The sequence below is a fragment of the Aquarana catesbeiana genome, linkage group LG01 (genome assembly GCF_042186555.1).
Source record: "Aquarana catesbeiana isolate 2022-GZ linkage group LG01, ASM4218655v1, whole genome shotgun sequence".
In the NCBI taxonomy this organism is placed as follows: Eukaryota; Metazoa; Chordata; class Amphibia; order Anura; family Ranidae; genus Aquarana; species Aquarana catesbeiana.
In genome coordinates this window covers 289,446,780-289,465,731 of record NC_133324.1, presented here as the reverse complement: position 1 = coordinate 289,465,731, position 18,952 = coordinate 289,446,780, and the positions used below count along the sequence as shown (strand labels likewise).

Here is an 18,952-nt window from a genome sequence, read left to right as displayed (position 1 = left end):
AAAATTGGATAATTTATGAGACGTGTACACTCATTATTTGATTGTAAGCTCCTTGAAGGCAGAAACTGATGTGTAAATGATAAATACCTGCATTACATATAAAAACACATTACAGATCTAGGTGCATGAACATGTGCATTCATGCAGGGATGGATGTGTATGTGACACAAGCAGGGCATTGTGAGATCTGTGGACTTTTATTGGAAATGATGGGGAGAAGAAATGAGTCCTCTCCTCGTCTCTCTCTCTCCTGTGTCATCCACCTTCTGATCCGCTCCTCCCTTTCCATTCCAGCTCCCTCCTCCCTCCCATTCAAGCTGTGTGCTGGAGCTGTCACTGGCGCGGTGGTGCTGAACAGACGTGGCCGGTAGAACATGCCTGTGCCTCAGCTGTCCGTGTGCTGAGCATCCTATGGCAGGACTGAGCAGGCTCCAGAGCCATGAACGACAGCGGCAGCTCTGTGCTGAGCACTGGGGAGAACAGGAGAGTTCATCACAGGTACCAGCTGCCCCATGAGACTGATCCAAGCTTCAGGAGGCCTCTATGCCATCCCAGGGAGAGTGGACTTTCTGGGGGACGGAGACGGCTATCGCCACGGACAACCGAAAGCCCCCCGATAATGAGAAGACTCCCTCCGCAAGAGGGGCCACGAAAGCCTAGACACCCCACCAGCCCTCAATATGTCCAGTACCCTGCTAATCCACATCAGTACCCTTCCATTTATTCCCAGTACCCTTCAAGGTACTATCACTCCAGCAGCCCACCTGCTGCTGAGCACCATAGTCATATTCAGCACCATCCTAATTATCAAAGTCATCATCCACAGACTCCCACTCACCACCCTCATCCTAGTCACCAGCACATGACTCCACACAGGCAGACTCCCAGTCCCAAGCAGCAGTCTCCCAGTCCCAGGCACCATTCACACAGTCCCAGGCAGCAACCTTCCAGTCCCAGGGACTACCCACCCAGTCCTAGGGAACACACACCTAGTCCCAGGCTGGTGTCTCCCAATCCCAAGGAGCAGCCAGAGACTAGAAATGAACACAGAACAAAGAAGAAAGAGGCTGAGAAGGTTTCAGAAGGAGCTTCCACCCAGCCAACCAAAGTCAGTGACCTTCCACCTGCCAAGAGCAGTGACAGTGACCCCGATCCAGACTCGGAGCCCCTGTTTGTTGAGCTGCACCCAATTCTGAGTTCTGTGTTTGGCCAGGTGAGAGTTCTAGGCTCATCAACTTTTTGTCCTTGCCTTAGCATCCTCAAAACCTCAATGCCCTCCTCTGCCCACACCACCCTGTATGCATGCTGTGCAGTCACCCTCTGTTTCTAGTATGCAATGTATATTTTATCATCATGCAGGTTCATAGTCTATGTTCCAAGCAGATTTGTAGTTTTGCAGTCCTTGTGTAGTCACATCATTCAAATATCAGTACATCTCTGCTTAGGTTGTGTTTATACTAACATGTATGTTGCTCTTGAGGTCTTAAAATGCACAGCCTATAGGAAAACTGGCTTAACTACCTTGCATTGTCTTGTCAAGGGCATTGGTGAGATAAGGTGACACACCATCCTAAAACTTTGCAATTTTTCAATCTGTTATTAGCAACTTCACAGGCTTTTATGAGTACTAATGAAATAAGGTATGGGCATCTTATAATGGCATTATATTAATGTAACCACAACTGTATGGAAAACCTAGAGTCTCCTCCTCTGGATTGTGAAACCCTTCAATGACTTTGCTGTAAGAATACAAAGAGTTATTTGTTGTAGAGTGACGGTATTTATCTCTTGAATAGGAAGTAGAAGCTGTGGCTGAAAATGACTGGGATGATACCATATGTAACTGCTATACTGCACTGATATCAATGCATATAACAATCCTTAACCTAGACAGACGTGCAACAAAACTTGGGTGGCATAGCATAAGATATAGCAGAAGATAAGAATAATTTTTCTATGTGCTCAGTGAACAATCTATACAGATAAAATTAATTTGCAACTATGCTTAGTCCCATTACATTTAATATTTACATTAATCAATAATATTGCTCCACTTTCACCCTAGGGCCATTGGGGCTGTGACTAAAGCATGGCACACTTCATGAAAATTAAATAGTTTTTTCCACATTAACCCACCAATAGATCAATCGATAGTTTGCGTCACCTCTTTTAATACACACTTGCTGGTCAGGACCATTGGAAACATTTTCACATACAGTATATATATATATATATATATATATATATATATATAATTTTTTTATTACTATTATTTTTTAATTTAGGTATACATGTCTGGAATCAGTCCCATAAGTTTTGTGTTTTTTTTTTTTTCATTTATATAGCAGGAGCATATTTCACATCCTGACATAGTTACAGTCATTTACGTCTTTAAACCTTAAAGGTATAGTCTAATATTTTTTTCTCTATCATAGAGTGATACCAGTAAAGCTGTATCTTGCAGCTGCATGCAATTTGGTAATATTGGCTCTGTAAAATTGTAGCTATTCCTGTACTACACATAGGTGCTTCTGGATGCACAGGTGGCTAAAAGGGACAAAAAGCAATGTGTAGCATGATTGCCCACTTACCTATAAGCAGAAACTGAATTCCTTGTTTTGGGGTTTTGTGCTGGAAGTGAGGATATGTAAATATCTTCTGTTATAAGAAGGCAATGATGTATCATACATAATACACAAAGACATACACAAACTAAGAAAATGGAAAATTTACTGACGGAGAACTTTTTTTTTTTTTACTGACAACCTGAAAAAAGACAGAACTTCTCTTAAAAACTAAGATATTTAAACAGTATACATACACAACATGGAAACACTGACAGTACCCATAAAAAGTCATTTTGCCTGATTTACACTTGAAAAAGTCAACACAGCATAACAAATTATCAGCCCCTGATATTTACACACAGTTGTAAACATCACTGATTTTACAAACTCTCAGTAAATTTACTGATGGTTGGAAACCTTGCATGCTTACAGAAGCTAAGCGTACAGAGATGCCTAATGAGCTGCTGCTTCTTCATCACAGGCAGAGTTAGATCCTGGTCTAAATTACTTAAAGGATACTAAAGGTTCCTTTATTTATTAAAAGACAAAAAACAAACATGTCATAGTTACCTCCTCTGTGCAGTTGATTTTGCATAGAGTGGCTCCAATCGCTTCTGGCTCCTCCTCTTCTCAAGTGCCCCATCAGAGAAACTCTCTCTCTCGGGGCACCGGTGCAGGGGGCGCTCCCGTGTCCTGTTTCTGCATCCATTGACACAGACAGCAGGGCTCGAATTAGCCCCCCCTACTTTGGGTTTGATTGACAGCAGCGGGTGCCAATGGCTGCGCTGCTATCAATCTATCCAATCAGGACCTGAGACACCGGCTGGAGCGGATGTGCTCGTCCCTGGCGCAGGAACAATCTGGCTCAGGTAAGTAAAATGGGGGATCTGGGGGCTGGTGCATTACAACCTCAATGCATAGAAAAACCGCAAGGGTTTACAACCCCTTTAACTGCAAAGTAGTCTGTAGAGATTGCCAGGACCTAACTTTATTGTCTGTGAAGAGTGTCTGAATTACAAGACTGGCTGGAGAGAACTACAAGTCATTTCGAGGGTGAAATATTTAAATATTGTATTTAACTTGTTTATTTATCTGTTTGCTTGTAATTTAGCTCTTTGTCTCAGGAACTGTCATTGTCAGGGTTCATAATATGCATATTAGCTGATTATCTAAGGAATTATTTGGAGTCTGTGGCTACCCTGTCACATGTTTTGTCACAAGGTTACAGTGTTAAAAGCAGGATGAGACAGCAGAAATGACATTGTTTGAGAATCCCCACCTCCGGTACCCACATTTAGTTTAGAATCTGTCGTTTTGGTGCCTTGTTTGGTTATATAGAATCAGATATCTGGACATCCCATCTGATTGTGGTAAATCCAGCATGATTGTGGCCAGAATGCATTTGAACCCCCTAAAATATAATATATTGCAACCTGCCAATCTTTAATTGTGGTAGCTGCATTTGTTTTCTTTTTTTCCCTTTAATTTCACCTGCTGATCTGTCCAGTGCCACACTTCCTGTCTTAGGCCTCTAATACAGGCATCCACAGGGTGGTAAAAACAGGTTTTACTAGCCCCCAGCCTCCTAATGAAAGTGTAAAAATACAGCCAGAGGAGGCTGTTCATGCCACCACTGCAGTGCTTCGCATCGTGGAAAATTGAATGTAACATACTGAATAAATTACATTAGCTAAGAAATTTAGAGAAACGATGTTCTGAAAAAAGTGCTTTCATACTGCAGTCCACTTATTTGATAAAGTAGTATTACCATACCTTCCAACATTTTAAGATGGGAATGAGGGAAACCTAGTAGAAAATGTATGTAGGCATAGGACACGCCCCCTGCCACACCCCCTCAAAGGAGAATTAACCCCCCCAAAAAAGGTTAATTAAACCCACAAGTGCTTTTTTTACCACTACTTTTCCTTTATATTGGCTTTTAAAATGTACAAATGCAGCAATTTAGAAACTGGATGAAAGGTTTAGCACCGGGAAACACTTTTCAAAGATAAAAAGTGCATTTTATATACAACTATAAAGATCAGACCAAAATGAGGGGGAAATGAGGAGCTATGAGGGACAGAGGGACATTGTTCCAAATCAGGGACAGTCCCTCGAAATCAGGGACAGTTGGGAGATATGGTATTACCACCATACATTTCAGCATGTGGGTCATTGTTATAAATACCTTCCAACTTTGTAACTTAAAGAGGAAGTAAACCCTGATGGGTTTTACTTCCTCTTTTGCTCGCTGCTGCAGCCTGCAAATGAAAAGCATAATGGGCTAGTATGCATCGCATACTAGCCCATTATGTGCCACTTACCTGCAAAATATCCAGCGATGTCCCCTGTGTGGGCAGCGTCCATCTTCTGGCCCTCTTCCTTCCGGGCTGCGGACTCCGGCTCTGTGATTCGCCGGAGCCACGAGACGTCACTCCCGCGCATGCGCACGGGAGCCGCGATTAACGGCATAGGCTAGGGAAGGAACGACACTTAGTTTTGTTTCTTCCCCGTTGGAATTTCCGGCGGACTACAAGTGAAATATCTCCTAAACAGTGCACGTTTAGGAGATATTTCTACTACCTATAGATAAGCCTTATTCTAGGCTTACCTATAGGTAGAAGTCCAAAAAGTGGGTTTACAACCACTTTAAAGTGTTACTAAACCCAGGACCCTGCATTCACTATATCTGGTCTTCCACAGTACACACAACATGGAAATACAATTATTTTAGTAAATATAAACTGCTAAATACCTTTTCTCATCAGCAGTATATAGCAGTCTTGTGACTTCTATCAGGCCGAGCACTGGTTATAGCTTGTAGGATGAATTTTCATTCTCCTCTGATTGTCCTATGAGGCTGCAAGAATGTGCAGAGTACCCTCAAGGCTCTGTACTATCAGTAGATGGATCGGGGACTGTGGAAGAAGGGGAGGATCACAGAAGACAGGATCGAACAGCCTTTTTACACAATGATGATTAACCCCTTAGGTTCCACAGTGAGTATAACAAGCATGCTTTACTGCAAATACTGACTGATTTTACTGTTGTGGCTTTAGTAACACTTCCATTACTTCCATTAATGCCATCCATTACTTGAGCACCAGTGATGAAAGAATGGAAGATATCTCCATATTGAAGAAGCAATTGTTTTTGGTGTTGGGAATTGTCACATTGGATTATTTTTATTGCTTTGGTTATTTATGTATCACTGAGTTATGTCAGCACCATTTATCTTCATGGTTACATGAAGTCATATGATTTTTTGTATTTTCACGTATACATTCAGCATTGTGAGCGCCAGTCTTTACTTTGTTTTATGTTTGTAGGTGATTCATTCACTTTTTTAAAGGGGCAGCCACATATTACGAATTCATTTTTTAGGGCGCCATTCTTTGGTATTATCTATATACCCACAATATACTTAAACTCGACCATTCGGGTTAATTGGGCTGCACCACAACTGCAAGCTAAGTGCTTAGCTTACACATTAGCTCCATTATAAACTGTCGTTCGGCAAAACAAAGAAAGAGAGACAGGCATTCCGAAGCCTGACTGTGGCTGCTTAGCCACTCTTTGAAAAGGGATCCACCACAGATGGCTTTTCAGAGCATTGGCTAGTGTGAACCTTGCTGTAGGGTGTCTCCACTCTGGATGGAGGAGCAATGGAGAAAGCTTTGGACAACAGCATTGTCAGTCTGGGGAGAAAGTAGTGTTAAATTAACATATTTAGATGGATTTACTAACAAATTGAAGCAGAATTCCTGCTAACACATTTTTACCCAGTTAGAGCATCAGTTTTTCCTTTTTTGGAATAAAGGTTTTACTTAAATAAAAGCTGACCACATTAAGCACCCCTGTCAGTGTTCAATGATTTGTCTCAACCCCTCTAACAGTCACTTTTGCTGGGCAGGATGATCTGTTAAAGTAAGTTTAAAAATAAAAAATAAATTACTGGCCGGATCAACAGTTGAAAACAATTGGAAAAAAAGAAAACAAAACTCAAATAATACACTACTTGCTGGCTGTTATACCTTATGTTTTTTCAGGTGTCCACAATTTTGTGGATTAGCACAGAAGATTTTACAATGAATTTTAGTCTGCAGCTATATGCTGTAACTAACTCTGAAGAGTGAATGAATAGAGAATTTGCGTGCTTATTCGCGAGCAGGGGAGCCAACCAACGAGTCCAGCGGACTCGATGTCCACCGGCCACCCACGATCGCTCCAGAGACAGGCAGAACGGGGATCTTTCATTGTAAACAAACAGATCCCTGTTCTGTCAGGGGAGGAGAGAGAGATTGTCTGTTCCTAGTGATTAGAAACAGCGATCTTTCTCCTCCTCCAGTCAGCCCAACCCCTATACAGTTAGCAACACCTCCCAGGGAACACACTTAACCCCTTGATCGCCCCCTAATGTTAACCCCTTCCCTGCCAGTGACATTTATACAGTAATCAGTGGCTAGTTTTAGCTCTGATCGCTGTATAAATGTCAGTGGTCCCAAAAAAAACAGTGGTGTCAAAAGTGCCCGATCTGTCCGCCGCAATGTCGCAGTCCTGCTAAAAATCACTGATCACCGCCATTACTAGTAAACAAAAAAATAATAATAACAATGCCATAAATCTATCCCATAGTTTGTAGATGCTATAACTTTTGTGCAAACTAATCAATATACGCTTATTGCGATTTTTTTTTACCAAAAATATCTAGCAGAATACTAAACCGAGGAAGAAATGTGTTTTTTACATTTTTTGGGGGGATATTTATTTTACCAAAAAGTAAAAAAATATTGTTTTTTTTTTTTTTTCAAAATTGTCGCTCTATTTGAGGGGAAAAAAAAGGACATCAATTTTGTTTCAGTACAGTTTCGCACGACCGCGCAATTGTCAGTTAAAGCGACGTAGTGCCGTATCGCAAAAAATGCCCTGGTCAGGAAAGGAGCAAATTAAGTGGTTAATGCAGATACTGGAAACAGGTAATTTCTATAGTTAGTGACCTGCTACGTGTTCAGTTGCTCTTTTGTTTTTGACAGATTCCCTTGAGGATCAATTAGAGTCAGTAGGAATCATGCTGTTTGTGTGCATGCACCCACTAGTGCATCATTATGACAGACGGGAGCTTAAAGCCTAAGATACAGGAGTGAGCAATAGCTGGAGCTGGGAGGAGGGGGCAGGATAGACGCAGAGAGAGCAGACAGATGATCTGTTCTGTGTTTGGTTGCTCTTTCCACTGCTCTAATCAACGCTGCTTAGAGTAACCCTGTCAGCTACATCATACAGTCCAAGTAGTAGGAAAGATTTTTTGTAGTTTTTCAAACAAAAATCATGTCCCAGATCCAATGGTTCACCTAAACCTAAAAGTACTTCTTACCCTGGAAATGCCATTGCCCAAAGAGAGAAGACCAATGTGGCTGGCGTGGTTTTTTCCTTGTCCCTGTCTTGGAGTGAATACCCTGATGTCATTTTTTTATGTTGTTTCATAGTACTTTTTCTCTGTATTATCAGGCTTGAGATATTATGCTCTCTACCGCTTCCTACCTTTATTTTCCTGCTTTATCTTCTTTTTTCATTCTTTGCCCTTATTTCATTTTTAAAAGAAGTAATTGTTCCTGCTTTAACTGAGTCAGCAAACACTGTTCAATACTGCGGCCCTACCGCCTACCTTTCTTTCCCACACCATTTCCCCAATGCAGACAAAGGCCCTGGATGGATGGCGCCCAGAATCCACAGCTACGGACAATTACGGACTGCAGCACTTTTCTTAGCACACTATCCATTTTTAAAAAAAAATACACTATATCGCCAAAAGTAATGGGATGTCTGCCTTTAAACGCACGTGAACTTTAATGGCATCCCGGTCTTAGTCCATAGAGCAGGGATATGCAATTAGCGGACCTCCAGCTGTTGCAAAACTACAAGTCCCATCATGCCTCTGGGTGTCATGCTTGTGGCTGCCAGAGTCTTGCTATGCCTCATGGGACTTGTAGTTCTGCAACACCTGGAGGTCCGCTAATTGCATATCACTGCCATAGGGTGTGCAGTCATGTTGGAACAGCAAGAGGGAATCCCCAAACTGTTCTCACAAAATTGGGAGCATGAAATTGTCCAAAATGACTTGGTATGCTGAAGTCTTAAGAGTTTTCTTCACTGGAAATAATTGCCTAACCCAACCCCTGAAAAAAAATCCCACTCCATAATCCCCCTCCACCAAATGATTTAGACAAGTGCACAAAGCAAGGTCCATAAAGGCATGAATGAGCGAGTTTGGGGTGGAGGAACGTGACTGGCCTGACCTCAACCCGATAAAACACCTTTGGGATGAATTAGAGCAGAGACTGCAACCTAGGCCTTCTCGTCCAACATCAGTGCCTGACCTCACAAAAGCACTTCTGGAAGAATGGTCAAACATTCCCATAGACACACTCCTAATGCAGCGTACACACGACCGGACTTTTCGGCATCAAAGGTCCGACGGAAGGAATCCGTCCACATTCCAATCTTGTGTGGGCTTCATCGGACCTTTTCTCTCGACAAATCTGACGGACCTTAGAAATAGAACATGTTTCAAATCTTTCCGACTAAAAATCCCTTCGTCTGTATGCTAGTCCGACGGACCAAAAACGACACAAGGCAGCTATTGGCTACTGGCTATGGACTTCCCTATTCTAGCCCGGTCGCATGTCATCACGTTCAAATCAGTCGGACTTTGGTGTGATCGTGGGTAGCCAAATCCGTTTTGTCGGAACTCCGTCGTAAAGTCCTTCGGAGTTGAGTCTGACGAAAAGTCCGGTCGTGTGTATACGGCATTACCCTTTTGGACAGCCTTCCCAGAAGAGTTGAAGCTGTTATAACTGCAAAGGGTGGGCCAACTTAATATTGAACCCTACAGACTAAGACTGGGATGCCATTAAAGTTCATGTGCGTGTAAAGGCAGGTGTTCCAATACTTTTGGCAATAAAGTGTATATCCCTTAGGAGTTGATTTACTGAAGAACTGTTCACTTTGCAAAGTAAATGTGCACATAGCTACTTAACTATAACAAATGGCATTCATGCCCAAATGCCTTCCACAGACTTATCCCCTCCTTGTACCACCATCCCTGCTACTTTCATTGGCTATTTATATATAGATATATATAAAAAAAATGGAACAATGACGGTACTCAAGTTCCAATTTTTATGAAAAATAATCATTTATTATTTATTTTCCATGAACATTATCCCCCATAAAACACATATAAACGTAAGTCTGGTAATGTTTTTCACACACAGAGATACAGTAAAATGCATAGATTATTGTCATTATTATTGGATATTTTACATATTAACCCCTTCCTGCCAGTGCCTACCAGCCCTTTTAAAGGCCATGAGGTGGAGATGGGCATCCAGGTCATGTGACCACTGTGACTGGCTGTCAGATAGGTCATATGATAGGAAAGCTCACGATCACAAGTATGCATCGGAAGCTTTCCGGTCCCCGCTGGTGAGTGTGCTGGGAGCATGCAGGGCCCGCACTCTCAGCACAGAAAACTGTTTGCATAAGGCCGCATATATACACCACATTGGTGGGAAGTGGTTAATAAAATATTCCAACTGCATATATTGCATCATTCTTTACTGGAAGTGTAACAGCCCTCTACGCGTTTCATAAACAACGTTCATTTCTTTAGGAGAGTATACATACATGGGGAGTATCCAAATATTCAGACAGTGGGAGTGTTAAATTATGTCTACATCTGTCTGCATATGCCCTTGGAAGACAGGGTGAACAAACTTGGTGATTTAATATTGATATCCTGGTCAATGGTAACATTACCAAAAGCTGGGCTAACCTTTACAGGTAGAGATCTGTTGTGACCTTCATGATAAGTATCAATCACCTCACTGGCCACCAGCCCAAATGGAAAGCACTCTTCAAATCCCTGAAGGTTAACCCAATGCTCAGTGAATAGGTTAAGCTATGTTCATGTCAATCATCCAATTACATGCAAGCCAATTTCTTGTTTTTTTTTTTTTTTAAAGTGACACTAAAGGTTCTTTTTTTTTTAAAATAACAAACATATCATACTCACCTCCACTGTGCAGCTCGTTTTGCACAGAGTGGCCCCGAACATCCTCTTCTGGGGTCCCCCGGCGGCTCTCTCGGCTCCTCCCAGCATCAGATAACCCCCTGGGAGAAGCACTCTTGCAGGCGCGCTCCCGAGTCCAGCATTCGGCATCCATAGACGCTGAATGCAGGACTCGGCCCCGCCCCCCCCGGCGGCCGCATCATTGGATTTGATTGACAGCAGTGGGAGCCAATGGCTGCGCTGCTATCAATCTATCCAATCAACAGCCAAGAACCCTGTAGCAGAGAGACGGCGCGTCCCCGTGGGACAAGTTCAAGGTTTCAGGTAAGTAAACCAGGGGGGCTGGGAGCTGGTCACTGACAGGTGTTTTTTTACCTTGGTGGAAAACACAAACCTTTACAACCCCTTTAATTTCCTTGTCATATGATTGGATATTCAATGTGAACGTAGCTTCACCTTGTTTTGTAAGCTTAGTAAACATTCACTTTGATAAGTCTGTATTTCTCCATTAAATCAACCCTATTTTGTCTTTACTAGTTTCCTTCCTGTAGTATTATCTAGAAAGTATGTCTATGATCTAAACTGCACCCAGACTGCTGACAAGGGAGCAACAAAAGGCAGCAGTACAACACGACACAGTTACTCCTATTAGGGTTGAGACAAGCTATACTGTAGCTTGCTACAGACATTACAGAGGAAGTAAACTTCCATCTTTAAATTTCACTTATAGGTAAGCCTATAATAAGGCTTACCTATAGGTAGTTAAAAAATCTCCTAAGCGTGCACTGTTTAAGAGATATTTACTGTACATGAAGCCAGTGACATCACTGGCGCCTTCGCTCTGAAGGAACGGCCACCCGTTTTCAGGTACGTTACACATAATGTGCTAGTATGCAATGTATACTAGCACATTATGCCTTTGCCTTGCAGATAGAAAAAATAAAATGCGCAGCGGTTTACAACTGCTTTAATTGCCACCATCTTTCCAATTAATATTAAAGACGGCCCTGCACACATTATACAACCTTCTTAAATAACACAGCAGGCTAAAGTCTAAAAAACGTTATTCTCATACAGGCTTATTCAGCATCACAGTGCAAAGAGCAATAATACACATTTGGTAACCACTGGCAACCAATCAAAATTCAGTTTTCATAAAAGATGATTGGCTGCTGTTGCAACTGCAGCTAGTGTACAAATACCCAAATTTGAATTTCATCATCTTGAAATTGGCTGTACGGCATTACCCAGACTAGTGGGAAAAGGCAACCCAATCAGGTGAACTGCATCCACATGTAGTGATGGGGACACACTGACAGGAGGAGTGCTACTTCACTGTCCAGTGACAGGCTGGAGGTGGGGAGCTGACCTACAGTATCTCCCAAAAGAAACAGCTACTGTAGCAGTTTTGCATAACTGCACAAGTTACAACTCAACTCACAAGAACAACTTTAACCACTTCAGCCCCAGGAGGATTTAACCCATTAATGACCAGGCCATTTATTGCAATACAGCACTGCGTCACTTTAACTGACAATTGTGCGGTCGAGCGACGCTGTACCCAAACAAAATTGATGTCCTTTTTTCCCATAAGTAGAACTTTCTTTTGGTGGTATTTGATCACCTCTGCAGTTTTTATTTTTTACGCTATAAACAAAAAAAGAGCGACAATTTTGAATTTTTTTATCAAACATTTCCAAAAAAAAATGTAAAAAACAAATTTTTTCATCAATTTAGGCCAATTTGTATTCTGCTACATATTTTTGGTAAAAAAAAATCCCAATAAGTGTATATTGATTGGTCTGCGCAAAAGTTACTTCGTCTACAAAATAGAAGATATATGGCATTTTTATTATTTATTTATTTTTTACTAGTAATGGCGGCGATCGGTGATTTTTAGCAGGACTGCGACATTGCAGCGGACAGATCGAACACCTAATGGACATTTTTTACACTTTTTTTGGGAACCAATGACATTACTACAGTCATCAGTGCTAAAAATATGCACTGTTATGCCCTGTACACAAGATCGGACATTCCAACAACAAAATCCATCGTATTTTTTCTGACGGATGTTGGCTCAAATTTGTCTTGCATACACACGGTCACGCAAAGTTGATCGGAAATTCCGAACGTCAAGAACGTGGTGACGTACAACAGGTACGACGAGCCGAGAAAAATGAAGTTCAATAGCCAGTGTGGCTCTTCTGCTTGATTCAGAGCATGCGTGGCACTTTGTGTGTCGGAATTGTCTATACACGATCGGATTTTATGCGAACAGATTTTGTTGTCGGAAAATTTTAGAGCCAGCTCTCAAACTTTGTGTGTCGGAAATTCAGATGGAAAAAGTCAGATGGAGCCCACACACAGTCAGAATTTCCGACAACAAGCTCCGATCGCACATTTTCCTTCGGAAAGTCCGACCGTGTGTACAGGGCATTATTGTACTAATGACACTGGCAGGTAAGGAGTTAACATCAGGGGCGATGAAGGGGTTAACTGTGTTCCCTCACTGTGTGTTCTAACTGTATGGGGGAAGGGCTCACTGGGACAACACACAGATCTATCTTTCTGCATAGCACAGACAGATCCCCGTTCTGTCACTGCGGGGAATGATCGTGGGTGGCCGGCGGACTTGATTTGCGCCCCCGCTGGCCAATGGGTGCCCACAGATCGCCGTGTACGAGCCAGATGTACACCTACGGCGATTTACGCAGTATAACTGCGGTGGCTGGTCGCCTTGATCCATTTTTGGGGTAAAAAAAGTGGAAGAGAAATGCATAACGGCTCCATGCACACTAGCTTAAAAAAAGTTGCTCCAAGAGGATTTTATCATTTTGCCGGTAGAACTAAATGTCCTATGTGTCCATGCACATTAGGTAGTCTAGAGGTGTTTTTTTTAGTTTTTAGCATTTCTTTAAGTTCAGTATTTAGAGACAGAAAAAAACCCTTTTGTTTTGCGCTTTTGAGAGCATTTTTCTGGCAGATAAAACGCTAAACGCTCCTAAACTCTAGTAAAAAAATGCTCAAAATTAGCATTTTTTTCTGCCAAGAGCACTGGTGTTTTTTTAAGCTAGTGTGCATGGAGCTGAAAAATGTATCCCTTTAAATCCTCTGGAACTCTTCACACCAGTGCGCTAGGTGTGCAGTGCATTTTTAAAAAGTCCTGCATGCTGCATCCACTACTGATTTCTTTAGAAGACACAGCAAAAATGCATTTGTGGTACATTTTGGGTGTGTTCTTTTAATCACATGTTCAAGTTTCACAGGTACATGACTGAAGTCAGCAGTCCATAAAACGCAGAAAAACATATGCATTTTTACCACATTTTTTTAACTGAGCAGTGCGAAAAGGCCCTACAATGTAGAATTTCCCCTTCTTGATAGCGGTCACCAAGACATAGCACTAAAAACCTGACACAGGATCTAACCCTTTTTCTACTCTATTCAAAAGAACTAGAAGTTTTGAAACCCAACTCAAAAATCCCCAAAGTCTACATAATGCAATATACTGTATATATAGTAGCAGCATGCAACAATTTATTTTTGCAGTCCTTTAGATCAATACATAACAAGTGCAGCACTTTGAGTGAGACTGTGGTTCTTTCTTGTAATGTTCCAACACATCCACTGACTACCACCGCAATTTCAATTAATCCTTTTCTGCCAGAGCTGTTTTTTTTTTTTTTTTTGCACACATAGGCCTGAAGATTACTTAAAACCCTAATGCCACGTACACACGGTCGGATTTTTCAGCTACAAAAGTCCGACAGCCCGTCCGACAGACTTTCGACAGACTTTTGGCGGACTTTCAACTGACTTTCTAACGACTGGACTTGCCTACACACGATCACACAAAAGTCAGACGGATTCGTACGTGATGACGTACACCGGACTAAAATAAGGAAGTTGATAGCCAGTAGCCAATAGCTGCCCTAGCGTGGGTTTTTGTTGGACTAGCATACAGACGAGCGGATTTCTGGGTTCGGCGGAGTTACGACGTAAAGATTTGAAGCATGTTCCAAATCTAAAGTCCATCAGATTTGCGACTGGAAAAGTCCGCTGAAGGTCCAGTGAAGCCCACACATGATTTGTGCAATTCATGTGCAGGCATGGTATGAACTGGCCCTAAAAGCATTGGACCCTGGATCTCATTACATAGAAAATTATAACTAGTGTGTAGTGGTAGAAACCAATCTCATGTATAACAAAAGAGAATTTAGTATTACATAGCACGATCGCGGACAACAGAAGAGAAGACATCCTACTTTATCTAATTAGTGAACGAATGCTGCATCTCCAGATTTTATTTACTATGACTAATGCACTAAAAATATTCATTCTAAAAGTCAAAAAAACTTTGCAGAGATCTACAGACGTAAGAAAAAATCCAAAATTAAATATATGTGAACAGCTTTTCCTGTTTATACTTCTTTATTTTGACTGTACCTTTAGGCAGTGAAAATTGAATGGAGTACTAAACGATATCCTTATTCTCCATAAATAATCCATATGCATCTACCACTTAACCACTTCAGCCTCGGAAGGATTTGCCCCCTTCCTGACCAGGCCATTTTTTGCGATACGGCACTGCGTCGCTTTAACTGACAATTGCGCGGTCGTGCAACGTTGTACCCAAACAAAATTTATGTCTTTTCCCCACAAATAGAGCTTTCTTTTGGTGGTATTTGATCACCTCTGCGGTTTTTATTTTTTGTGCTATAAACAAAAAAAAACTAACAATTTTGAAAAAAAACACAATATTTTGTAGTTTTTGCTATAATAAATATCCCAAAATTTAAAAAAAACAACAAATTTTTTCCTCAGTTTAGGCCAATATGTATTCTTCTACGTATTTTTGGTAAAAAAAAATCGCAAAAAGCGTATATTGATTGGTTTGCACAAAAGTTATAGCGTCTACAAAATAGGAGATAGATTTATGTAATTTTTATTATTTTTTTTTTTATTACTATTACTATTTTGGGACCATTGACAATTATACAGCGATCAGAGCGAAAAAATAGCCACTGATTACTGTATAAATGTCACTGGCAGGGAAGGGGTTAACACTAGGGGGCGATCAAGGGGTTAAGTGTGTTCCCTAAGTGATTTCTAACTGTAGGGAGGATGGGACTGACTAGGGGAGGAGAGAGATCAGCGAGTATGAACACACAATCTGTCTCCTCTCCCCTGAGAGAACCGGGATTTGTGTGTTTACACACACAGATACTGGTTCTCTCTTACTGTCACGAGTGATCACGGGTGCCCAGCGGTCATCGCGCCGGGCACAAACATCGGCACCGGGGACATGCGGCGGGCGTGTGCCTCTGGCAGCGCGCGCACCTGCTGTGACATCTAAAAGAAGTGACGTACAGCTACGGCAATTTGCACAGCCGTGCCAACCTGCCGCAGTATAACTGCAGCGGCTGGTCGACTAGCGATTAATGGCCTTGTAATCTAATTTTCATTAAATCATTTCTTGCTGTGTTTTTCTGCCTCCTTGTAATGTCCTCAAGCTCCTGAACCTCTCCTATTCCCTTCTCACATCGTTTTGTTTGGAGTGAGCAGTGCACGTTAGTTGTGGTCATGTGCACTGCTCTATGCACACAACACACTCCATAGTCCCTAGTCCAGTATGGCGAAACCTTGGCACCCCAGATGTTTTGGAACTCCATTTTCCATGATTCTCATGCACTCTGCAGTGCAGTTGAGCATTATAGGAAATGTAGTTCCAAAACATCTGGGGTGCCAAGGTTCGCCACCACTGCCTTAGGCCATCTCAGGAAGGTGACTACATTTTTACATACAGTGGGACCATGGAGAACAAACGTTGCCACCCTTTAGTAGGAAGTCAGATTACAGCAGAATAAAAAAAAAATGGTTTTTGGAGCTTTGGCTGCAAGCAATAGAAGGTACTTTTTTGAGTTAAGAATATATACACTTTTAAACCAGAGTTTAGTGTCATGTCAATGCTCCACTTTTGCTGCTCCAGTAGCCTCTAGTGAACCAATGGTTTTATATATAGACATATTATAGACTGTGGACACAACTCGCCATTTTACTTATTAGGATGTAACTGGTAATCTACATGCATATACTGTAAAATAACTTTTATCTTTAAAGCCCAATTCCAAAATATTTCTATATGCAAGGGTGATGTGCCTGTAGGGGTTAAGTGCTCATTTTGTCCAGGACCAGGGAGAGTAGAAAGCCTAATGCCCCGTACACACGGTCGGATTTTCCGATGGAAAATGTCCGATCGGAGCGTGTTGTCGGAAATTCCGACCATGTGTGGGCTCCATCAGACATTTTCCATCGGATTTTCCGACACGCAAAGTTTGAGAGCAGGCTATAAAATTTTCCGACAACAAAATCCGTTGTCGGAAATTCCGATCGTGTGTACACAAATCCGACGGACAAAGTGCCACGCATGCTCAGAATAAATAAAGAGATGAAAGCTATTGGCCACTGCCCCGTTTATAGTCCCGACGTACGTGTTTTATGTCACCGCGTTTAGAACGATTGGATTTTCCGACAACTTTGTGTGACCGTGTGTATGCAAGACAAGTTTGAGCCAACATCCGTCGGAAAAAATCCTAGGATTTTGTTGTCGGAATGTCCGAACAAAGTCCGACCGTGTGTACGGGGCATTATAGTCGCCTGATCCTCCACTTCCCCAGCAAATTGCGCTACCCCACAATCTAGAGGTGGACTGTTCCTGGCATTCTCACATCCAGAGGAGGTCTATGGAGCCTGCTTTGATGATGTCAGGAACAAGCCACCGCTCAAGACTGTGTGGGGATGCCGAAGCTGCAGGGGCTGGTCTTGTGTAGGGAGGATCGGGGGATCAGGTAAGTGTATCACCCTTTATCTCTCCCCTAGACGATCAAATAACCCTTGCAGTGCGGGCACAGCCCCACTGCAAGGAACCTTTTTTTATTTTTGCCCAGATCTCAGCTTTAAACAAAGTGTGTATTCCCTCATATTATTATTGGTTTCAAAGGAGAAAAAAATATTTTTGGTGAATAAAAATGATATATTATTGCTATAGAAGCTCCTAAAAACGAGTCATAAAATTTAACTGTTTCCTTGCAGCCATGGCAACAGTACTCACTTTATTCTAGAAATCTAATTTCCTTTTTTTATAGTCAGCTCATTGTATTTCTCAGAGGTCTGTACAGATGTGGAAATAATATTTTTAGACATCCCCAGAGCTTTGCAAATTAAAACCACAAGCCTTTTATCTCTGGTGAGATATTGCTGAAACACCCCCCTCCCCACCCCAATATAGCGGCCGGGGAAGGGGAGCTACAGCTTGCAGAGGGGAGATGCAGGCATCTAACACACTATGTAAGAACTATAAATATATATTACAAATATGTACGTTTAATTTGTTGACCACAATGTCTAACTCGCAATTAGAGAAGTTACTACAATGGCTAGTCAATAGATCCAAATTCGCTAAAAAACTGAAGTGAAGTTTGTTAAAGCGTATCCAAACCCAAAAACAAAACTTTGTGTAGCACCCTCCTAGATAGGCTGCTATGTAAATGTAATCTTTTTGCTTTTCTGTAATCAGTGGAGCAGGTTGTTTGACCTAATCAGGGTCTCACAGGCTCCAGAACATACGAGTGGAGCAGGTCAAATGAGTAGCTTGAATATTTATGGGTCTCAGCTAATCCCTGGGGAGGTGTGCCTAGTAGGTGGCTGCAGAACACATAAATAGTCTGTGGTCTGGAGCAGTCCTGTTCTTGCCCAGGAGAAGAAGTTCCCTGCCTGAAGGGCTAGTGCCCTTCGGGGCAGCCCAGCTACAAATTCTACTTGTGCTCATCGAGGTCCCATCTGTGCAGAACTGGGGAGCCTGTTCTGCTAAAAGCAAAAACTTTGAAGCTAAGCGAGGGATTTCACTGAGAATCCAGTCTGAAAGATTCACTGAGGAATTGTCTGACTGATATTGGAGGGAAACATCCAAATGTCCAGGGACATTGTGATTACAGACCTGAGTGAAGGATCCTAGTAACTGTTACTGCTGATATACCTAGCATATCAATAATATGGTTCGCCTGGTCTGGGACATTACTGAAGCCACCTCAGTGTTGTCCATTTTTTGGGCCTTTGCTGGAGAACTGTACTGAGAAGTAGTATTAAGTGAAGAGTGTCCTCAGTTTATTGCTCAACATTCATGGAGTATCCCACAGCTCCCTATGCCCTATCCAAGTTATTCAGCAATAAATTACAAAATGGCCACGCCTAGACTGTTAGTTGAGCCAGAAGAGTGACTGTTGCGGTGTGCCTGGCTACTACTACCCTAATCTGG

General features: G+C 42.1%; 1 protein-coding gene across 1 annotated transcript in view; it reads left to right on the top strand.

The window, feature by feature from the left end:
• Nucleotides 1–284: 284 nt before the first annotated feature.
• Nucleotides 285–18,952, top strand: part of CABP1 (calcium binding protein 1) — an 80,591-nt gene continuing 61,923 nt past the window's right edge. Inside the window, exon 1 of the mRNA XM_073629290.1 lies at nucleotides 285–1,213. Within this exon, the coding sequence (XP_073485391.1) occupies nucleotides 440–1,213 (774 nt within the window). The 5' untranslated portion in view covers nucleotides 285–439. The remainder of the gene's footprint in view (nucleotides 1,214–18,952) is intronic.